Below are 24,164 nucleotides of genomic sequence, written 5' to 3' on the forward strand. Positions count from 1 at the left end.
TGGCCTGAGCTCTGGACCTGCCACAGTTGGCCTGTAGGATTGAATGTGAAGGCCTTGTTATCAGTAATGGGACTTTGGCACTGAATTTCCTACACGCTGGGTGTGAACTACCCCTATCCTGAACTGCATTCCTCTTCTAAGAGGGATATTGTCTAGTAATGACTAGGGCCACTGAAGCCTTGCTTTCTATTTAGAAGAAAAATACAGTAGCGCCCCATTTACCCAGTGGCTGACTTCTGTCATCTACAAGCCCTGGGAGGACAGGACTGACCCAGAATCTGTCACTCTCCTAGGCCTTGGATCTCACATAATTTAGTCCAGTAGAGAGAACCAGAGAAGCTGGTGGGCTAGAGAGGGGCCAATTAAAGTTTATGGATTTGACAAGTTCCTGTATTTAATCCTAAGTCTCCGAGAAGATGACTATTTGAAGTCTTATTCTATAAAATGCACGAATTAAAATTTAAAGGCAGATCCTTTCTTTGCATATGTACACTGTATGTGTGTGTAGCTGCATATGTATGAACAGGCACATCTATGTAAGATTGCAAGTGTGCAGGGCCATGCATGTGCAGGTGCACATGTGTATGTACCTATGCAAATCCTTTGATGTATCCATCCCATTGCAAAACCCTAGGGATAATGGTTGTTATTTTCCATTTTACAATTGTACCTTCTGATCAGTTTCCCAACACCTTTGAGAAATTATTATTTTCTGTGTTTTATGGAGGATAGCATCAAGGACTGCAAAGGTGAAAGGAATAGCCTGAGAGAGACCAAAATCAGATATAAGGACCCTAAATACTGTTACCTATGAAATGCCCACAGCAGAGCACACGGTCTTCAAAAATCAACAGTGTGGCACACAGTATGCGATTTCGACAGTGCAGCACATAGTGTGTGGCTTCCACACAGAACACAGCACATGCCATCCTGCAGTGCACCCCACTCTTTTGTGTCTACTGTGTACCATCGGTGAGATTTCCCCAAGCCATCCCACATATAATGGCAACCCTGTACACGTCTGCAACTGAGCTCCTTCCAACAGCACATGCCTTGGCACAGTGCCCACCATCTTCCAGCTCATATTCCCACACAGTGCGTTCAGTGTCTCGTGGCTGGCCACCCCAGCAGGATTCACAGCTACATTTTACCGCCTCCATCCACTGGCATATCTTCGATATCCATAATTTCACCTGATAGGGCATTCTCAAGAGATCTTTTAATACATGAATAAACAAAGACAGGAACCTGTGAGGCACGCTCCGAGTTGAAACAGAAGCCAATGGCCAGCATGTGTTGTTGACACATGAGAAGTGACGTTAAGTCTGGTTTCTAGACATTGGGGAAGGAATCTTTCCCTGGAGGCTGTTTTACTCCAATTCTTACAGTGGTAAAATCCACCCAGTGGAATTTAACACTGTCACCATTTTCTTCTGGACCATTCAGTGACATCATGCTTACTTCTGTTGTCTACCAGCACTCAGCCATTCGTGGCCCTTTTACTTCCTGCCTCTAGCAATTTGGTTGCCCTGGCTGCTTCCCACAACTGGAATCATGGCGCTTGTCTGTCCGCAGTTGGCTGGCTTGCTCCACTCAGTATGCCCGAGAGTTTCATCCTTGCTGTAGAGTGCTTCAGATTTCCCTCCCTTTCCAGGGGGGCAGCCTTGCCGTACCTGTGCTGCATTTTGCTTGTCTGTGCGTTGTCTGGTGAGCCCCTGGATTATGTGTTTGCTGTATCTCTCTTGAATGCTGCTGTGATCCACACTGGGATAGCAGTGCTTCATTTAGACCATTTTTTACTGTACTTTTATGTGTATTATGAAATTTACATATTAAATAATAAGTAGACTAATTTAACATAAAAATGAAAATTTCTGATTACTAAATCCTCCTTTACCAGATTTTTTTTAAAACTTTATTTTAAAAAACAAAGATAAAGGAAAAAATATTTAAACATTTTTGCATAAATGTATACAAATACATTTTGTCAGTGCTTGGCTTTTTTTTTTTTTCTTTTTTTTTTTAAGGTTTGATACTCTGCATTAAGGTCTTACTAGTTTCAATGAACAAAAAGTACATGTAAAACAGGATGTAACCCGGAATTAGTCAACGTTTTCTTGGTGTGTAAGGATTGAGCATAATGTTTTTATGTTTTGTTTTGTTTTCTTTTTTTCTTGAGCTTCACAGAGTCTGTGAGTTGTTTCTGGGCAGTCCGAGCCTCTGGGTTAGCATCCCACTATCAGTGACTTCATATTATGTCTGTTCTTTTGTGACTAGGTTATCTCACTCAGGATGATATTCTCTAGATGCAACCATTTTCTTAAAAATTTGGTTAAGTCATTGTTTCTGATAGCTGAGTAGTACTCCATTGTGTAAATGTACCACAATTTTTGTATCCATTCATCTACTGAAGGACATCTGGGTTCTTTCCAGCTTCTGGCTATTATAAATAGAGCTGCTATGAACATTGTGGTGCATATATCTTTGTTGTGTACTAAACTGTCTCTGGGGTATATGCCCAGAAGTGGAATAGCTGGATCTTCAGGTAGTACTATGTCCAATTTTCTGAGGAATCGCCAGACTGATTTCCAGAGTGGTTGTATCAGTTTACAACCCCACCAACAGTGGAGAAGTGTTCCTCTTTCTCCACAACCTTGCCAGCATCTGCTGTCATCTGAGTTTTGGATCTTGGCCAATCTGACTGGTGTGAGGTGAAATCTCAGGGTTGTTTTGATTTGCATTTCCCTGATGGCTAAGGATGTCAAGCACTTCCTTAGATGTTTCTCAGCCATTCCATATTCCTCAATTGAGAACGTATTGTTTAGCTCTGTACCCCATTTTTAATGGGGTTGTTTGATTCTCTGGTGTCTAGCTTTTTGAGTTCTTTATATACCTTGGATATTAGGCCTCTATCTAATGTGGAGTTGGTAAAGATCTTTTCCCATTCTGTTGGCTGCCGTTTTATTTTCTTGACAATGTCCTTAGCCTTACAGAAACTTTGCAATCTCATTAAGTCCCATTTGTTAATCTTTGACCTTAGAGCTTGAGCCATTGGTGTTTTGTTCAGAAAATTTTTTCCTGTGCCTATGTGTTCTAAGGTTTTCCCTACTTTCTCATCTAATAGTTTCAGTGTATCTGGTTAATCTTTGATCCACTTACACTTGAGCTTTGTACAAGAAGATAAGAAAGGGTCTATTTTCATTCTTCTGCATGCTGAGTGCCAGTTGGACCAACACCATTTGTTGAATAGGCTGATATCTAGACCATTTTTGATTGCTTAGGGCACACCCAGAGTGTAATTGCCATATCCCATAACTCTGTTTTTTGTTTTCTACTTTTTTAATTTTTGTGCGACTGTCTGTGAATTCTTAGCACATGCATGCAAAGGTAAGCACACCTTCTTATATGTACACATGCAGGTTACACAGTGATTGGGCATTTAATGTGTCACTCTTCTTTAAAATGTATCTAAGTAAACGCCACCAGGGAAGCTGTCATTCCTTCTACCAATCACCCACAGGTTTAAGCATGTGTATTTTTTTTTTTTTTTTTTTTTTTTTGCATTGGTGTGCCACAGATTTGTCTGTGGCTCACTCTTGATCTAAATGGAGTGAGTGAAGGCAAGGCCCGTCTTACCAGAGGGGAAAACAAGGTTTGTGGGTGTCTCCATGGAATCAAAGAAAGACAAAAAGGTGATTGGATATTAGACCTCGTCTGGTATGGGAAAAGCTGAGAGGATAATATTTTCACCCATAAATATTTCTATTCTTCTTACAGAAACTTGGCCAGTTTAGGAAAAGCTTATAAAAATAAGTTAAACTTAAAAAAGCATTATGTGGCATTTGCAATGTGATTTTCTTCCACCGTATAGAGAACTATGAATTGTTTAAAACCTACTATGAAAAAATATTCAGAACATTAAAGACATGTTCACTGGTTCAGTTATGGATAGTTTTCATTTCCTTGTTCTTGTTTCTTCATGTTGCTACAGTATTAACACACTGCTCTCATGATTGAGAAAAGCCTTTTCATGACTTTGCTGATATCTGTTTTCAGTACACCTTGTCTGAGTGCCCTTTGTCCCTGAGGACATTTCCCAAAACCCAACCCTCATCCTGCTGTCTGACTTCCACCAAGCTCACGACCTGACCTTCCTTTCATCCATCTTTTGAAATCACGTTGGCCCATGACTCCCTTCAAGGACTAACTAGATACCATCCAGTGAAACCTGGAGATAGAAAAGTTGCTTACAGTTCAAGGGACTTTCCTTCTGGGGAACAGATAAATTTTTAAACAGAACATTTTCAATGTTGTCTCCACAACAGCCTACAAATTCAGGGCTACAGAAGAAAGGACTTGACTTTAAACACAGGAATGTATTCATCATAGTTACAAAGGCCACCATCAAGCCCCTTCAAACTGGTCCTCTTCTCTACCTGTAATCCTGAAGCAGCTCGCTGCAAGCTTGTTGTTCTTATAAATTTTGGAAAGAAATAGGTGTTCTAAAGATGAACTAAGTATTTCAGGAGCTTTGCTGTGATGAGAGGGACTGCAGGAAGCACACCCCAGAGTTTTCGTTGAACACCTTACATGAGTGGATCTTACACTGTCTCCGTCATGCCCAAGCATGCTTAAGATCTCACATCTCTCAGGGAGATGAAGTAAGAGCACATACTCTAGGCACAGGCCCACCCACTCTCCCAAGCCCACAAGTTTGACCCTAAAAATTGTTACTGCCCACTAAGCAGGTGAACTATGTCCCATTAGCACTCCCAGAGCGCCAGAAGCTCTGCTTCCAAGCACGTTGGAAATAGTCTCTGCCATCTAGTTAAAAGGCAAGTCTGATTTTCTGAAGTCAGTTCAGGCTGATGCTGATGAGTGTTGAGGTCGGGGCAGGGATCTAGACCTGTTTCCTTCAGCACCTTCCACTCTTCACTTCTCTTTTCAAAAGAGTTTTTTTACTATGTCTGTCTGTCTGTCTGTCTGTCTGTCTGTCTCTCTCTCTCTCTCTCTCTCTCTCTCTCTCTCTGTGTGTGTGTGTGTGTGTGTGTGTGTGTGTGTGTGTGTTGTGAAGGTAGGTTAAGTACACATAGAAGGCAGAAGATAAGCGTATTGGGTACCCTGAGTTGGAGATGCCAGTATAGTGAGCTGCTGTGGGTGGTGCAGGAAACTGACCTCAAATTTTCTGAAAGAATAAAATGTACTTGTAAAAACTGAGCCACCTTTCCAGCCCATGTGGTCTTTTCATGTCTATGTAAGTCACCTCCAGAATCCATTGTAGATTAACAAACACAAATGGACCTGGTTCTGTTTCTAAAGCACCTGACCCCATTATTTCTCGTTGCTCTTGCCTAAACTCCCAACTAATATGAAACCCTAAAAGGTCAGACACCCTGTGGGAGGGTTGAAAGCACACATTCTCCCTCTCTGAGTAATTAATCCCTTCTTCCTCCTGGTATCCGTGTTCTCTGGCATTTATCGTCCGTGTCTCCCAGTTTAGAAGTCAGTTATATGCCCTATAAAGTTATTCTCCTTAAATGTAAATTTTATGTCTCCCAAAGAGACCATAACATCCTGGAGGTCAGGAAGCAAATCTTACAGAATCACAGAATTAGAAAAGTAATAGTTTGTGAAATTCTCTTTTTAGAACCTCCTTTCAGAAGAAACCTAATTCATAATCCCAACCCCTCTGACTGAAACTTTCATCTGCCAAGGTTCAACAAAGAAAAGAAAACTACACATTGCCTTGGTGCAATTCATCTGGTGTACAATTGGCAAGAGCTACAGGAGCATTTCGTGACTCAGACTTAAAGGCCACTTTGCCAAGGACACTATTGGTGTTTTGTGCCTCTGTTCATTACCTGTGTCTTAACTCTGGTGCAGAAAAACCCACGCAAAACCCTCTGGTTCTGGAAACTGCCAGAAGAGCTACCATCATATAAAGTGACAAGATACAAAGTTAGGTGCTAGGAACCAAAGGACAAAGGCAGCATCTGTATTGAGTAGGATATTTAATGTATGCTGGAATTCATTCCAGAGGTGAAGCCTCGTGGGTGCAATTAGGACATCAGTGACCTTGTACAACGCATCCAGGATGGCCTCTCACCCCTTGCACCATGTGAAGATCAAGTCCTTACTAGGCATAAAATCTGCAGTTGCTTTGATCTAGAATTTTCAGCCCAAACGTTGAGACATCTATTTCTGTTGTTAACAAGCCACTGAGTTAATGAATGAACTAAGAGAGAACCAAGGCTTCAAATGCACATGCAGAGAAAAATATGCCAGCCACCAGATTCTACTGCAACTCGATAAAACACACTGAAGCCTTTTAATCTCGTTAGCTGAGAGCCATAAACCATATAACTAAAAATGGAAGAAATTAACACCACTCCAAAAAAAAATCCGATATCATTTGAGAGACTTCGAAGAGGAAGCATTCAGTGTCAGCTTTATCAGACTTTTGTTTTCTCACACTTCAGTCTTATGGGTTCTGATAGTAAAATGCAGGTGCACCTTGATATCTCCGTTTCTGAATTTTTAAAATGTATAAATACAGAGAAAATGTCAGATACTCTGTTGTTACTCTATCTTACCTGCTTTTCTGTCTGTGCTTGTATTCACTCACGTGCACGTGTGGGTATGTGTAACCCTAATTGTAAAACAATATGCCTGTCTTAAATCTGACCATCCTACATAGTATGAATTTTCTATTGACAATTAACTGTCCTTTAAATTTTATTATATATTGCATTTCATTATGTGTATAAAATATACACTAACCAATTCTCCACTGCTACATACTAAATAATTAATTTCAGTCTTCTTTTTCCGTGTAAACAATTAATGAAATGAGTGGCCATCATGAATGCCTTATGTAATAATTGTGACAGATCAGTTCTTGGAGACGAGTTGCTATAAATAAGGTGCTTCTGATCTATGCATCAAGTGACATGCAAAGAAGTTTGCAGCAATTTATGTTCCCAAGGCAACGTATAAAAATGTCTATTGTTTGACATACATGTGAATATACAATCTGTCCATCTACAGATATAGTCACACATCATTTCAAGAAAATTGCTATTTTCATTATTCCTAACCTTGAAAAATGTACTCAAGAGTCTAGGTATACTCTAGGATATGCTGTCAGTTGCATTAAGAATTAGTGGATCACATACTTACACACACATGCACACATGGATAACCAAAGTAACATTTACATGCACTCTTTCCCATATACACAAATATTCTCCTTTCTTGACAGCATAACATACATTGTTGTTAGGAAGTTGAGCAAGTATACAAAAGAATTCTCTTCACTTCTTCAAGATACATTTTTAGGAACCTATATATAAAATTACTTTTTTGTCAGTAGGGCACAGAAGTAAGTGTACTAGTAAGTGTAGTAGTGCACTTCAGAGAAAGACATCCTGAGTCCCAAGAAGGGACAGGAAAAGGTAATGGTCTTTCCTTTGTGAGTTGGGAATGTGATTGAGTTCAGCTCTAACACTTGGGAAAGTTTTATTAACTTGGAGATATGAGAAGAACTTGATTAGGTTCCACAGTATGACAATGAAAAAATTAAAGTAAGAAGATCTGCGAGAATTTTATAGTGATAATGAAGTGGTTGTATGAACAGAGAAGCTATGTCTCTAGCTTGTGAGTCATGTGAGAATGAGCTTGCCTCACAAGACAGCTGACTCACTGGCTGTGGTTTGGTTAGATACTTTTATTTATTCATTAAAATCACCTGCACTAACCTTCTCTCTGTCTCTATCTCTGCCTCTGCCCACCCGTCTCACACACACAGATATATGTATATGTGTATGTACACAGCTCTCTCACACAGATTTTATATATATGTATGTATGTATGTATGTATGTATGTATGTATGTATGTATGTATGTATGTATATAAATGTACACACACATATCATATCTCCCAATCATCTCTCTAGCATCTTATAAGTGTCAGAATACAACCTTAAGGGTTAAGGGCAGAGGACTCTCTCTCTCTCTCTCTCTCTCTCTCTCTCTCTCACTCTCACTCTCTCCCCTATCATATATAGACAGATAATGCAAACATACACACACACACACACACACACACACACACACACACACACATCTTTTGAAGAGAAATAAAGAATACAAGATGGAAAGCCGGGTAGTTAGAAACACCTACTCATGACCCAGATGCAGATGTGGTGGGACTATAACCCAGCCTATACAGTTCTTAAGTGCTGGAACACTCTTAATCAAACCCCTTTATGTGAAACTTAATTGTCATTCTGAAAGAACAACTCTAACAATAGCGTGTGCAGAAATATTCACAAGCCTTTATGATGAATTTGGGTCAAGGGCAGCACAGTACTTAATAGGTTTGTGCACAAATGCCCCAGGGGTGAACTCCATCATTTGTTCTGGTTGCTCTACTGTGGCCCACGTGATTCAGCTCCTTCATAACACAGACAGGGATGAAAAAGAACATCACTTAAAGCAACAAAGAAGCCCAACAGTCCTTCAGAATGACTTCTACCATAAAAGCTCAAGCTAAACACTCTCTGGTGGCCTGTCTGACATGCATTTTCCAAACTGAATTAATCTCAGCATGATATTAACATTGAATTTTCCGGTATTACATATGGAAAACTAAAATGACCTATGTTACTCTGCTTTGCAATGATTTATTCACCCACACAATCTCTCTTAAGAGAGATTTAATATTCTTTTCTCCTTTTTTGACACTGACTTTGTTCACTTGTAATAAATGGACTTTTCTAGTCCAAAGATGTGTAATTAATACAGTGTTGGATAGTTTTTAAATTCGCCTGGGATGGTCCTGAGAACTGAATTCCCTGGTCATGGTAGGCAGTCTGCACTTCTTTGGGGTCATGTCAGCTCTATAGGACTCCAAATAGCCAACCCACAGAATGTTCAGTACAACACATACAATACAAAGTCACTATGACGATACCCTGCTTGTTTAAGATGGCACAGCTTAAGATACTGGGTCTATCCCACCTTCCAGGACATCACACGGTCCTTTTCTTCCAATGTTCCATCCATTACAAAGTGCAGCATTGGATGTAAGGCCTTTTTTAAAACGCTGTTTGAACTTTTGCTTTTGCTGCCTTCCCAACTCCATTTCTGCCACCACCATTTAAAAAAATTTTTTTTAAATGTAGAAGATAGTTATTTGTTCGTCTTGCTTTTTCTCTCTCCACATGCTGGCTTCCTCTGTTCTCTGCTGAAGTAGCAGCCACCAACCTTGACTGCACATATGGATGTTTTAACAAAAGTACAAAGGTTCATTAACAAACTTAACCCTAAAGAAGACAGAGTCTCAAAGGAGAGATTAACCCTCTTTTAAAAATGTTTCAGGTGTATCTATCTGAGGTAAAGGTTGGCAATCTCTGTCCTGACCAGTTTTGATTTTGGAATGCTATCATAATACAATCACATTCCTGCTTTGGGGAATAAATAAATCATAAGGTCCCTTTATTTCTTTAAATAAAGGAACAAAAAAGAGAGGCAAAAATCAAACCAACAAATCAAAACAAAAGGCAAATGTCTCTTCAAAATAATCAGACCTACTAGGTAGGTATTTAGATATCCAAATATGTATGCCTTATTGTGACTTCTTTATTAGATTGTTGATAAGTTATTCCTTTTATCTCTAAGAAACATATTCTATACTCGTTAAAGTAGTTGGCATAGGAATTTCGGATTTGAGGAATTCTTTTAAACTTTCACCCATACTTGCAATATATTTTTATTATTTAGAATCTGCCTTCTACTTCTCCAAAGTATCATGTCCTCTCATTATTTTTACAACCCACTGAGTGTAGTTAAGCAATAAGGTCTTCTAAACAAATGTTTTGATTCATTGCATTACTGTAATTTTTATCAATCCCTTTAAAACATACAAACAAGTAGCCACTCCAATAACCTGTCCCCCAGTGCTGACACACAGCTCAAAATAAACCTGTGAGCATCCTGAAGCAAGCACACAGCATGTACCTAAAAGGCAAGGACACTTGACAACACCATCCCATAAACTGGAGAAGTATTCTCTCAACTTCATATGACATGCAATACTAAATGGGGAAATGCCAACAACCTGACATTTGGAAAGTATATGTATATCGTCCCCCCTTATGCTAAAAACATATTCCAGAAAACAACCCTGAAATTTATACCAACTAACTGTTCCTCAAAAGGCTTTAAGGACTTGTCTAACCTCTCTTCATTATAAGGTGTTTAATTCAAGCCATTAAGTTAATAGACTTTTATGTCTAACTCTTTAAGCTTTATCTGAGTATTTTAAACACATGCTTTCCTCAAGGTTTCTTCTGTACCAATATTAAGAAAATAAAAATTTTTGTAGTGATGTAATAGGAATCACATGATATATTTATTACCTCACATTTTCTCTTTATATCCTACCTTCATGGGAAGTTTTTGGCATAAATGGGATGCTAACCCATTACTGCCAAGCACCTATTCTATGCTTTTGCTGTAAATCAGGAGAATCTCTTTAAATCTGCCCATGTCTCTAATGAGAACATCTTAGCAAACAGCCTTAGCATTAGGAGTTCATCCGGTGATAAATGAAAGTACAGAAGCCAATAAATCAAGCTTGCTGGTCATTTCAAAAGTTAAAGTAATATTCAGAAAATCTCTCCTTACACACGATGTTATGTAGGGGCTCTTGCCCTTTCACAATTCATAAAGGAGCCACTAAAGAACCTCAGAGGACAGACAATGCTCCAGAATCATACAACATTTGGGGCAGCCCCCACCATGCACAGAGTCAAAAGCCAAATGTGTTGGTGTTTATGTGTCACATACCCCAGGGAAAAATATTGAGGAAACTAGTATTTAATACACGGTTGTATAGGACAGCCCCAACTCTCCAAAATTGATGACTGAGCTACACTTTCAAGTTTTAGATACTTTCTCTCAATGTGACTCTCTAGTAATGTTGTTGCGCTATAGATAGAGAGGTACCTGTTTGTGTGTGTGTGTATGTGTGTGTGACAGAGAGTATGTGTGTGTGTGAGTGAGTGAGTGTGTGTGTGTGTGTGAGAGAGAGAGAGAAAGAGAGAGAGTGAGGGTGTGTGTAAGTGAGTGAGTGAAAGTGTGTGTGTGTGTGTGTGTGTGTGTGTGTGTGTGTGTGTGTATTGAGGCATGGTTAGTCCAGGCTAGCCTCAAGGTAACTAAACTCAGTGTAACTCACTATGTAGTTAGTCAAGGATGACCTTAACCTTGAATCCTCCTACACCTCCAGAGTGCTGGGATTAGAAACGGGGAGCACTTCACTTGCTTTTACACAGAGCTTGGGATAGAGTCTGTCGGGGAAGCATTTTACTAACAGAGCCCCAGGTCTATTTCTTTCCCCAGATTTTAACAAGAAAAAAATAATAAAAATGAATGGATTCATATTGTATATCTTTTTCCTATTTGACCTCTCTTTTTTCCGGGACCAGTTTCAGGTGCAGGTATCTGAGAGGACTTCTGGAATAAGGCATTTGAGAGAGGTAGTATAGGGTCTTTATATTATGTATTTTAAGGAGTAAAGATCCTTGAGTATATAATATCTGGTAATTATCTACTTCCATCTAGACACAGAAGATTGTCTCATTTGGCAAATGTATTCTTTCTGTTGGCAAGTCAATAAGAGCTTCTTCAGTGTTAAGCTGGTCCCCCACTAGCCATGAATTCTGTGGCACAGACAACAGAGGTCTCCATTTGATCGTAACCAGATGCCTAATAAATGATGACCACTGAGCTCTGTGATGGAACACAGAAAAGAACCAGAAGCAGCTACGACTTTGACACACGAGAAAACCAACAGCAAGAACTGATTCAGAATGAAGACAACAAGAAATATCAATGCAAAAATATTATACAAAACTCTAAGTATAACATGCATTTTAGCCTGGCAATTTCTCCAGTAAATTGTCACCTAGAAATCAAAAATCTGATATTGATACACATACACACACACTGGCAGAAATCGATCACATATCTTTTTTGACTTAAGAAGTCTTTATCAATAATTAATGAATGTCAAATATAAGGTTGACACAGGTACCATCTTGAACAAGAAACACTGTATTTAGTCCTTTTCAAGACAGATTCTCTAGTTTCGGGATTCCATTTACTATTTTTGTCAGAGGCCCCTAAATTAAACTACAGACAAAATGAGAACCAGAAGGGTAACTTTTGGCTCTCCCTTCCCATCTAAATTGCCCACTGTCAAACTCTAAGGTAATACAGTCACCATATGTGAACATGTACCAGTTAATTCCAGTAGCTCCTGCTGGCGTACAAAAATAAAAATAACAAGTACTCTTTCTTGAAAACTATGGGCACTTTTAACATAACTGTTTGCCAGTGTGTCTCTCATAATACACAATGCAATGAGCTTAGTCTGGAAAAAGTTTGCTTTAGTTTTATCTGCAGTTCTAAGGCTTGAACACTGAGCATCACATGCTAGGCAAGCTATCCACTACTGAGCTGCATCCTCTACCCTAGTTATTTTCTGAGACCATCTTCTCTATTACATCATCAACTGATGCTGCAAAATGATCAAGACAGAGCTTCCAGTGTCAAGAAAAAGTGTTGAGAATCGAGTATTTATAGTGTTGATTAGCACAGGTACCCCAATATCTACCAGAAGACACCACAGGGCAGCGTTCCTTCCCCTCTTTGTGGCCAGAAATTCCAATTACAGCTCAACAGTGAGCCATATTTAGCATCACCTCCTGGTGGGTATTTCATATCCTCAAGAGGACCCTATGTTCTCTTTTCCCCAGTTTTCATCACAGTGACTCTCATTAGCGTGAACCCGATAGCAATGCTAAGCAGTGCTCTCTTGTTCATCAGCAATGGATAAAGATGAGTGAGATGATACTGTGAAGTTTCTCATGCCCCGGCTTATATTAACATCACAACATCCTGTTCTACCTAAGTGTCACATTAACTACTGTGGTACTTGGAAAGAAGGTGACACCTGGAGGTTCATAGGTAGTGACACCATTAGGACATGTGGCCGTGTTGGAGAAGATATGATATTGTTAAAGAAAGTTTGTCTCAGCCATTTCCTGCTGCCTACCATCTGGATGTAGGAGCCTGAACTCCTTTTCCAGCACCAAGTCTGTCTGCATGCTTCCATGATTTCTGCCATGACAATAATGGACTAAACCTCTGAAACTGTCAGACAGCCCCAATTAAATGCCATCCTTTATGGGAGTTGCTGTGGTCATGGTGTCTGTTCACAGTGATAGAAACCCTAACTAAGGCAACTATGTTCATATATACTCTACAGACTAATTTTCACAACTTGTAAGATGTGAGAAAGATTTCACATCTAAGGATTTCTGGGGTGAAAATGTCATGTGCGGTCCATTACTTTAATGCATTCATTCACTATACAACTATTCACTGAGCACAATCTGTGTCAAGCCATTGTTGTCGGTTGTCAAGACAGTATATGAAGCAAAAGAAAAAAATCATTTATATTTATAAAAATAAAAAAAAACATACTCTACATGATCATCTCATCCTAATGGGATTGAATTCAGATGTCATGACAGGGTAAATGCATAAGTTATTTACAATGCTCAGTGGAAACCTCATTTCTATGCTGAGATTTCAACAGGACAAAACTCCCTGTATAGACCCAAGATGAAAAGATTTCAAGGGGCTTCCAAGACAGCGTGTCAGCCCATGAAAAAACAAGCTTATTGGAAAGAGAAGATACAGTGAAGGTCAGCATCCCGTAGTGGTGGGAGGAAAATACTACATGATAAAGTTGGAGCCAGAAAGGATAAAACCCACCAGGATTCTCCATTGGAATATAAAGACTTGAGTGGATTTTCTGTGTACTGAGGTATACCAGAGAGTTTTGAGTACATTTGTATAATTTCAGTTCATAAAAAAATATGTTCTAGGAGCCTGGAGAGATGGTCTGGGGATAAAGAGTGCTTGCTGCTCTCCCAGAGGTCCAGAGCTTGCTTCCTGGCACTCATGACTATCACATCACAAACGCCTGTAACTCAAGCTCTATGCATGGGGAAGAAGGGTCCATTGCTGAAAAGAAATTAGGCACAACCTTCAAATGCTTATCTCTAAAAACTAGGCACATAATACAGTTATTGTCAGCTTTTTGTTTAAAAAAGTGCAGAAATGGAAGGAAATTAAGAGCTCTGTTGTATGCGTATTAGGTAGGACTTGACTTCTTGTAGACTTGAACAACAGATAAAATGTATATTCTGGAAACCCAGGAGAAAGATAGGAGCTGAGGGCAGAAACTAAAACATGCTGCATTTGAGATAATTTTATGGCCATAAAGTTGATGAAGCTGTACACATGCATACACACACACACACACACACACACACACACACACACACAAATATACACAAGAAATATAACACAACTACAAATTAGGTACATCACACACACACAATAAATATAATACAACTACAAATTAGGTACATGGCATAACAGTAGATAGGGACTCAGATCCCTGTAGCTGTGGGCTAGTATTTAGCACAGAGAGAAGAGATGAAAAACTCACAATAAGAAAACCTTAACCAAGTAATCCTGACTGGCACCCAAATGCCCAGTCTCTGACCACTAAACATACTTACCACCCCTGCCAGTCTAATGATTATCTTTCCTGACATTCTCTTGTATACAAAAAAAAATAATAATAATAATAATAATGCCAATTTCATTGTGGTGGCAAGAGAATAGTGAGACACTTTCAATTTTTAGAACTCAAAACTCTTGGCCCCTCAGTGTTACCATAGGTGACTAGGGCTTTGATTTCAACTCGAACAACATGTTTGTATATGCTTATACACGCGGTCAGAAGTACTGGCTGTGGAAATCACTCACACAGATGAACATTGCTTTTGCCATTGTTCTTTTCTCAAAAGATGGCATTCAAATGAGGCAGGCAAAGGATGCTAGGGTGAATTGCAGGACTCTGTGCACGAGGAGATATTGGGGAGGATGGTGCAGAGGAAGGATGACTTAGCAAAGCAGCCATGAATCTTATTGCTCACCCGTACAAGAGAAGTCATCCACGCGGATGTATCCTGGGATGCAGTCACAGCGATACAACCCTGGCAAGTTGACACACACCGTGTTGGCATGACAGTAGTGCATCTTAGCTGCACACTCATCAATATCTAAAAGAGAGGAAAGAGAATTATGGTGAGTGCAGCAATCAAGTCAGAGTATAATTGCCCTGTAATCAAATTGTGGGAAGTAAATGACCACTGGTGTCAGGAGTAAAAGCACAGCACATTAAATTTGCACACACTTATGTGCAAATCCATCTGGTGCACTGGACCCCATTCTGAGCTGAAAGTATTCTAGAAAGATGTGTGGGGAGGTGCCACAGTTGAGAACCCAAGAAGGGTTTAATTTCTCACCAAGGGAGAAAATATTTAAATACCCCTAATTATGGAGGTCTGTATTTGCCACACTGAGGTCTATTAATATGTATTGGGCATCCATGGGACATGGTACAACTTTTATCAGCAAGAACAAGAGATCCATTACCTTTCTGCTTATGTGTCTGACTGAGACATGCTTCAATCCAACTGTTACCAAAGGATACAGCAGCCATTTCCTACACACTCTACTGTAGATTGAGGACAGCAATTGTTTAGGATGTAAAACCAGCACTTTGGTGCTTTGGCCTGGAGATTTGTACCATGTAATAGGATAATGGGCTCATTCAGCAGAACATAGAAATCTCTTTGGGATGGAGGTCAGAGAGGCACTTGCTTTCTAGAAGTAATTTTTGATGAAGATTAGAATGCCTTACCAGCATAAGCCTTGGGTTCAGTCTTTTCTAGAAGTTATGTTTTCAAACTGTGATGTGTGTTCACTGTGTTCAAATTACTATTACATAATTCTTGATGGGGCTGTTCAAACAACACAGAAATACAAGACTCCTAGCTGGGATCTGACAGTCACTAATAGAGACTTGCACTGGATACTCTGAATGTTTAGGCCCTAGTCAACTTGCCCTGTGTGGCAGTTCTGATTTGAATCTCCCAAGTGTCAACTAGCTTGATTCCAATTTAATTCAATTATCAAAGTGTACATATCACCTTTATTTTAATGTCTAGAAAGTGAGGTTCAAAGAAGTTAAATTCACCCCATTTAACATGCTATTCATGAGATTTTAAATCCACACGTTTCTTATTAGCTATGATATCAGCTGAAAGGACCTTGAACTTGAAAATAGTCAAATCTAGTTTATTCAGTAACTACTGACAACCAAATAGTTTAATTTATAGAAAACAGAAAAAGTGGATATAGTAAGTGACTAGAAAACTCATTTATCTGTTTTCTTTGTTAAAGAAAAGTAGTTTGATTTATTTCCCAATAAAGCACAGTGGAATAAAATCAGACTCTTTTCAGTCCTAAGGATCTGTCAACCTATAAATAAGAGTTATTGTTGGGTAATTGAGGTCTTAGGAGGAGACCCACAGTTAACAAGACTCTAGTAACCTTGGTATGAGAACAAAGCACCAAAATTTAATGAAGGAACTCATGCAGCCAGCTATATCCACTGTGCCAGTCTGTGCCTTGAGAAATGTGTTCCCGGGAACCCCACTTGCAGCAGAAATCCCAACAGAGGAACAGAATTGTGGTGCCAGAACCGTACTTCTTTTGTGCACTCACAGGTAACTAGAAATCAGAGACTGACACACTGTTTTGAAAATGTCCTAGTTTAAGTTGCTATTGCTGTGAAGAAACACTGAAAGAGAAGGTTCATTTGACTTACATCCATCAAAGGATGTCAGGACAGGAACTCAAACAGGACAGGAACCTTGAGGCAGGCGCTGATGCAGAGGACATGGAGGGGTGCAGCTTACTGGCTTACTCCCCATGGTGCTCTCATCCTGGTATCTTATAGAACCCAAGACCATCAACCAAGGGATGGAACCACCCACAATGGGCTGGGCTCTCTTCCACTAATTAAGAAAATGCCCTACAGGTGGATTTTTATGAAGGAATTTTCTCAGTTGAGCTTCCCTTCTCTCAGATGACTATAGCTTGTATCAAGTTGGCATAAAACTAGCCAGCACAGAAAACAGCTTGTCATTATTGTACAAGCCTTTAGTATGACCACAGCCTGGTGGTGAATAAACTACTGGAAGTGAAAGTCTACAGACATAAAAGAAACCAGGTATAAAGGAACATTGTGGTGGTAACACTGTTCATACAATTTTTTTTCATATTTGGGAACACAACAGGATCATAATTCCACATTTAAGCAGGGCTACACAACTGCATATCAAGTCAGAGTGTAAGAGCATCCATTTGGGTAGAAACATACAATAAGTCAGCATCCATCTCTACATCTGCATCAGAACCAGTATCTGCCCCTACCTCTGCTTGTTGCTGCCTTAGAAACCACAGAAACACACACGGGTTCAAGAAGAGACCCCTGAGTTACAAGCAGGTCATCAAGCAGGCATTATTGTTGAATGACACAGAAGTATGTCCTTGCTGAGACACATCTATGAACCTTCTCCAACCAGGACAAAAATTACCTCAAAGAAAGAGACTATGAACGTATATCTTAAAAGAATATAAACGTATTAGGTAAGGAATGTGGGTGGGTATTCAGAGGAGAAACTATAGAAGAAACCTTTTAAGTCTCTGCAGAGTTAGAAGGGAAGAGAGAATCGTTGAACCATGACTTTAAAGAACCCTAATTAATCAGTGGTGTTATGACGGCAGTATATACTGAAGGGGTGAAGGCAGGAAGGTTATAGGTTTGAAGTCAGTCTGAGCTACATCGTTGGGAGCTGGCGATAATGGGTCAAAGGTTAAAAAACCACTTCTCTCACAGAGGATCAGAATTCACTGTCCGGCACACAAATGTGGTAGCTCATAACCACTGTAACTACAGATTCGATGGATCTTTTCTGACCTCCACAGGCATCCTTCACTCATGTATACACGTCCTCTACCTCCCAACAAGCACGCACACACACTTTTAAAAGCATTTAAATAGTTACAGAGAAAACATGAATTAACCGTTACTGAGCCTGACTGTAAAATAATGAGCCCATTGGACCCCGTAGCTTATTAAACCTTGAGTAATTTTAACCACAGATAGGAAACTTTCTCACCAGGTATTTTATACACTCCAAGAGGGTCACAGACCATTTCTCTGTGCAGAAAGGTATGTGGGGGGGTGCAGATTCCTCTGACACATGAAGTAGGGGTGAAACGGAGGAGAGAAATGATGTACCACATGGCAGAGGTGCTCCAGGAGAATGTTACAAGAAGCTCTGCCTGTTGAAAATGGGGCTGAGGAGAAAGAAAAGCTCAGGCAAGTTCCCACCAGACCTCTCAACCCACATCAAGGAGCTTGCACTTTAATCAGGGCAGTGACACAATCCAATTTCTGTTTTTAAAATATCACTCCAGCTGTAGGGGAGAGAATTGATTGGAGCAGGCCAAGCTGAGGGCTAAATCACATTGGTATTTTGCTCACAGCCACACTGACGTCCATTTCACTCTGCTGGGACGCCCAACCATTCCTCAAGATGAGAAACTAGTCAGGACCTGGCTCTAAGGTGATTCAGTCTTCACCCATGGCCGCAGCTAACAACTAGGCTGCTGCCAGCACTGAGCACTTGCCCCTGTCATGGATGCCTGTCAACTTTTTCCAAGGGAGACTCCTGGTTCATTTTCCCCCAGGCCATTGCACGGCTGCTGGGAGACCACCACCTCTTCTGGGCTTTATGCTTACTTTGGTTCAAATAAATCAATCCATCTCTTTACTGCACAGGCATCTAAAGCCTTGAACAAAGGTATTTTCCAAACAACAAAGAAGTATCTACAAAACCCTAGAGAGAATTTCTCACCGAGTTTTAACCAAACTCTTGCTCTCTATAAGTCATGCAAGATTCATGGCCTAGGATCTCATCTGATCTATTAAAACGTCTTATATTAAGCTTTGTTTTTAGCTCATGCCTGTAGTTTTTGGGATCTTGTGTGTCTAAAAGTTCCATGACATAGAACCAAAATAAAGCTGAAAAAAATGCTCTAGAAAATAAAACTGCCACAATCGAGTCTTTTTCATTCTGCTTTGATTCAACAGCCACATATAAGAGGCACCCTGTGGTACAGACACGGAGGGAGAAGAGAATGAAATGGGGTCACCCCTCTGGGTCCCTGAAAGTGAGAAAAGAGGTGACAACTTCTGTAGTGTCAAGTTAGGGGTGGGGGTGTAACAGTGACAGCTTTGCCAAGATAAAGATTGTCTCTCTCCATCCTCAGGGAGAAAGCATAGCAGTGTACAACTTCAATAGGACTCAGGAGGGCTTCAGAAAGAAAATCTGATTAAAAGGAGAATCAAAACAGAATTAATAATCTTCAGAGAGCTGGGATGCCTAGAGAAAACAACCTCCAGAAATAGCTGATATTTTAAAAACTTCCCCTTCACACAGAGTATTTTAAATTGAGCCTAGGACAAACACTGCATTTTATTCACAGAGTAAAAAGCTATAAAAGGTTATGTATAATTAGAAAAGAGAAGAAACCACAAGATAATAATCAAAAGGATGTGTCACCATGCAGGCAGAAAAAGCATGGACCCCAAACAACATAGGAAGACTTCTTACATGGGTGAGACATGCTTCGAGAGCTTGGCAAGACAGAAGGGTTCTGGCTGAAGAGAATATTCTAGAGCAGTGGTCTCTCTTAAAACAATGTTCTCCCCAAAGGCAGGAAGCAAGAAAAGGCTGAGTGTGAGTGGGAACCTCAAAGGGTTTTGAACACACCCAAATAAAAGGCCAAATGTGCCCAATGAAGACGCCAAGTGAAACTATAGTTAACCTGACACCCGCTGAGATTCAAGGGGACAGTGAAGTGAGCTGCACACCTGCCGAGACAAGGACCAGCACCGCAGTGGATGAGTGACATCTGCTGTTTATACATGGAAGACAAGATGCTCAGCACCCCATGTTTGGTATCTCAGCACGGGCTTACCTATGTGACCTCTCCAGCAAGGAGATACCGTAGGTCATGATGGGTAAACCGAGGCTAGGAGATTATTACAGCACTTACCCAAAGCACAAATTCACTTGGCCCTAAAACCTGAATTTGAAGACAAGTAATTCAACTCGAAAGGACCTTTCCACCAGCAGTTCTAACACTTATTTAAAGTTCAGTCTGATGACTTCATGGGCGGCTGCTGTGCCTGAGCCATGTGCAAGAACAGACAGGTCTCCAAATCTGTATCCACTCCCTATGCCACCAAGGACATCTGGTCGGGTCTCACTCTCTCCACTAAAACAGCAGTACCACCACAGTTTTCTTGTCTCCTTCAAACCAATTCCTCACAGTTTTGCACTTTAGGCTCCTAAATCTCCCAAGGGGTAGGTACAACCTGTTGCCACCTCAAACCTGTTGGATCATTGACTGTAGCTTCAGTTACTTGCAACAGTCCAAGCCTCCACTAAGCTGGAATTCAGCACAATGCCTGGGTATTTATATGATTATCCAATGTTGTTAGAAAAAACATCTAAAACCTTGCTGCAGTGTATTTCTGGCTCGGGCAGAATAGAGTTCAGATTGGGATTCATTCATATAAATTGCTTGTCGTCTTTGAAATATTAGAGTTCATCTTCTCGTGGTGTTTTGGGGTAATGAAAACACATGATTTATGTCCCTAGGACAGTGAAGTGGTTTGTTTTCATTTTTAAAATGTATACTTATAGACTTTCAAATGAAACTTGATGGGACAGAATGGTTCTTCACACATCACCAGCCTCCATCTAGAGGACTTCGGAGTAAACACCAACCATCCCAGATTGGGATCGCTGTTATCAAGTTAGAGCACCAATGAAAATTATCTTATGGTGCATGGTCTAGGCAGCGCACAGAGGTGGCTGCAAAGATTCTTCTTAATAACGTATGATCTATCCAGACTCCTTATGTAAGGTTTTCCCTGGACAAGAAAAATATAACAGGATCCAGAGATTTGGGAAAAATTCAGGCAAAATAAGGAACAAAGGAAGGAAGACTGTGCCTTAGCTGTTTGGAGTTATGTTCTGACCAATGACTGTTGGCACCTTCTCTCATTATAAATCCTCCAGAAACTGACTTCAGTATCACATGTATAATCCCTAGAATATTAGACAGGGTTCACATGAGGTCAAGAAGCACATTATAACCATGTTCTGTTCTGAGCAATGAATCAGGGATATGGGGTCATTGGCCAAAATCATATTCTGTTTTTTGTTAAAACATCTTAAATGCTGAGAATTGAAACAGAATTTTCCATCTGTGCCATACAGGATATTTGTTTAAATTTAGGCTTCTGCATTTTGCCATGTATTAGAGCTCTGAGCCACCCTAGCACAGCTCTTGGCATTCTGTTGATTACTTGTGGCTCTTAACAAGCCACATTCACTGAGATCATAGAACTTGTCTAAGTGAGGGAACTGGACCCAAAACCTTTGAAAGACCCACTGGCTCTAAGGCTCTTGACACTTTCAGATATTTCTATCAAATCATCTTAAGGCCTAGCCTCCAGAGCAGCTCCTGGGCCACCTTCTCTATTCCCAGGAGGAGCATGTGGACATCCTACGTGTCTTCCCAAGACAAGAATCCTGAAATTCACCATTCAGAGGACCAGAGCCCTCACTGTGGCCCCCTACAAACTGCACCAAAAACTCTGCCAGTGAAGATAAGATAACCTATATTCACACAGAAACAGTTCCAGACAAGCTCTCTGTGTACTCTTAGGGTAACCTGCAGGGCAATGTTACCAGACTGACCTCCCGGCTGTGCAGCAATGGAGACTAAGAGAACCCAGCAGTGACGGCCAGCTGGTTGCTATTTTAGAACCAACTATAGTTTCCTTTCCTCATGTGCCGTATTTATATATATTTTTTTAAAGTTTAAGTGTATGCAATCTCTAAACTGAAACTATAAAAATCCAGCAAGAGCTTAAAGTCCAGCAGCTACGCTGTGAGCCACTGGTGGGGGGATGGCTGCCCGTCGGTGTCAGTCAGCCAGACTAATAGAATCCCCCACAAGAACGAGTCCTGCGATGAGCTAAGGCTTCAGATGATTATGATGCATCAACAGGATGCTTCCTGGCTGCAGCTAATGTACCATCTGGAGGAGAAGCTATTATGTGTGGAGATCAGGGTGCCATGCCTGTGCCTTCAGTTGTACTGTAAGCCTAAAACTAATTTTACAAAACAACATATTTGAGGCTTAGTGTTTAAAATCTAGGGAGGAGGATAAAATATGGACTGTCTGATGCTTCCTCATATGAGGAGGTAGAATGAGGCCTTGGACTTGGTACCACTGAAAGACAAGAACAAGAGAGATAGAAAATGGGGATGAGGTTCCCCCTGGTACAGACATGATCACTTTCCATCAGTCTGCTGGAAGCACGTTCAAAGGTCAAGGTCTTCTTAGTCCCAAATTGGCACTTTTGTACCATATTCCATTTATCTAATTACATTTTCTTCCTAAATCAAGGGGGGAAACTATCAAATGCTTATAGAATCTACAACTATAAATAGATGCCAAGGAGAAGTTTGTGTGTGTGTGTATATGTGTGTGTGTGTGTGTGTGTGTATGTGTTTGTGTGTGTGTGTGTGTGTGTGTCTGTGTCTGTGTGTGTTTGTTAGTGCATATGCACACATGTGTTTTGTATGTTTGTGTATATACATGTATGTAAGGGCATTGCATGTGCATGTATATTTCTGTGCATTTTTGTGTTTGTTGTTTTACATATGTGCTTATGAGTATATTGTATAGTGGTTTGTGTGTATGTATACATGTAGGAGAGGGCTTCTGTGACTGTGCATGTAGGTTTTCAGGCATAATGTGTCCTTCTCACAAAGAAATACCTTCCTGATGATAAACAGATGTTGAGAAAGCTCCAGCCCAATCCCCCCTAAGAGAGCACAGAAGAGTCAGTCACAGGAGGCCCCTCAACTATTCATTAGGCCCACCTGTGGAGAATGCATGTGAAGGAATGCATGAGAAGGAATTCATTCAGCACTCACATCTCTTCATGGCAGGTTAGAGCAATTTTTCACTTACTGCACTAGTGATTAAAGGCACAACATATTCTGAATTGTCATATAGGTCAGAGCAGATCCAGATGTAAAGACGTGGACATGGGACACAACTGGTCTCTCCTGAAAGATGGGCGAGAGAGTTCATCTCACAATGTAACACAGAAGTTCTAATATTTTATATCTTCAACCGTTGGTTCTGCTTTTCCAGATGACCTAAATGTGTCTGGCCAATGCAATTCAGCTCAAAGTGGGGTGACAGAGAAGGGAAAAGAAAACCGAGTAATAAAAATAGGGAGAAGAAAGGAGAGGGAAGGAAAATGGTTTTAATAAACCACCACAGAGCACATTGCTGTGAAGGAAACTGTGTCCCCCAAGTGCACATGTGGAAATTCTATGTCCTGCCCCCAATCATGATGGTGTCTAGAGATGAAGGCAATTAGGGCTAGATGCAAGCAAAAGAATGGGGCTTGGCAGGGTGTGCTAATACTCTTTGGAAGAAATGCTGAGGACTTATTCTTCCCTTCTCAGTGAGGCAGAGATAGCCAGGGGTCAATAACCCTGAATAAAACCCCTCACCAGAGCCTTGCTGTACTAGGACCCAGGTCTCAGACTTGTAAACCCCAGAAAAGCAACAAAGCACCTGAGGTCTCACACTTCCCAGTCATCAGTACCCTATTGTGGCATCATGAACTGCTCCCCACCATAACCCTTCCTATTTCTCTGTTGCTTAGGGAAATGGCTTTTTGAGTCAAATTCTACATTTTGCCAGGCAGAACAAATCTCTTCAGATTTAAACTCCAAGAGCCATTTTGATCTTCCCACGATTGACCGGTACATCCTGTTATATCATTCTTTTTAAGACAGATGGTTTGATATTTTAAAAGTATTTTTCCCTATTTAGCTATATCAGATACCTGGAAATTCAGATAACATGTTAGGTTTTTGTCCTGCTGGGCTCGATTTCAGAATCAAACACTGCCATCAAGTGCCATTTTCATTTTTGTCTTCAGGAATCACAGCTCACCAGTTTCCACCTAATGGCGGCAAAGCATCATGAGAGCACAT

The 24,164-nt window shown here is 40.4% G+C and overlaps 1 protein-coding gene across 3 annotated transcripts in view; it reads right to left on the reverse strand.

Moving 5' to 3' along the window:
• Positions 1–24,164, reverse strand: part of NELL1 (neural EGFL like 1) — a gene marked incomplete at both ends in the record, with an annotated part of 772,717 nt that overhangs the window by 355,077 nt on the left and 393,476 nt on the right. For all 3 annotated transcript variants that reach the window (XM_080908377.1, XM_080908376.1, XM_080908375.1), the window contains one exon: positions 15,081–15,206. In XM_080908377.1, coding sequence (XP_080764503.1) covers positions 15,081–15,206 — 126 coding nt within the window. The remainder of the gene's footprint in view (positions 1–15,080; positions 15,207–24,164) is intronic.

This window comes from Micromys minutus (assembly GCF_963924665.1).
Source record: "Micromys minutus genome assembly, chromosome: 32".
Classification (NCBI taxonomy): domain Eukaryota; kingdom Metazoa; phylum Chordata; class Mammalia; order Rodentia; family Muridae; genus Micromys; species Micromys minutus.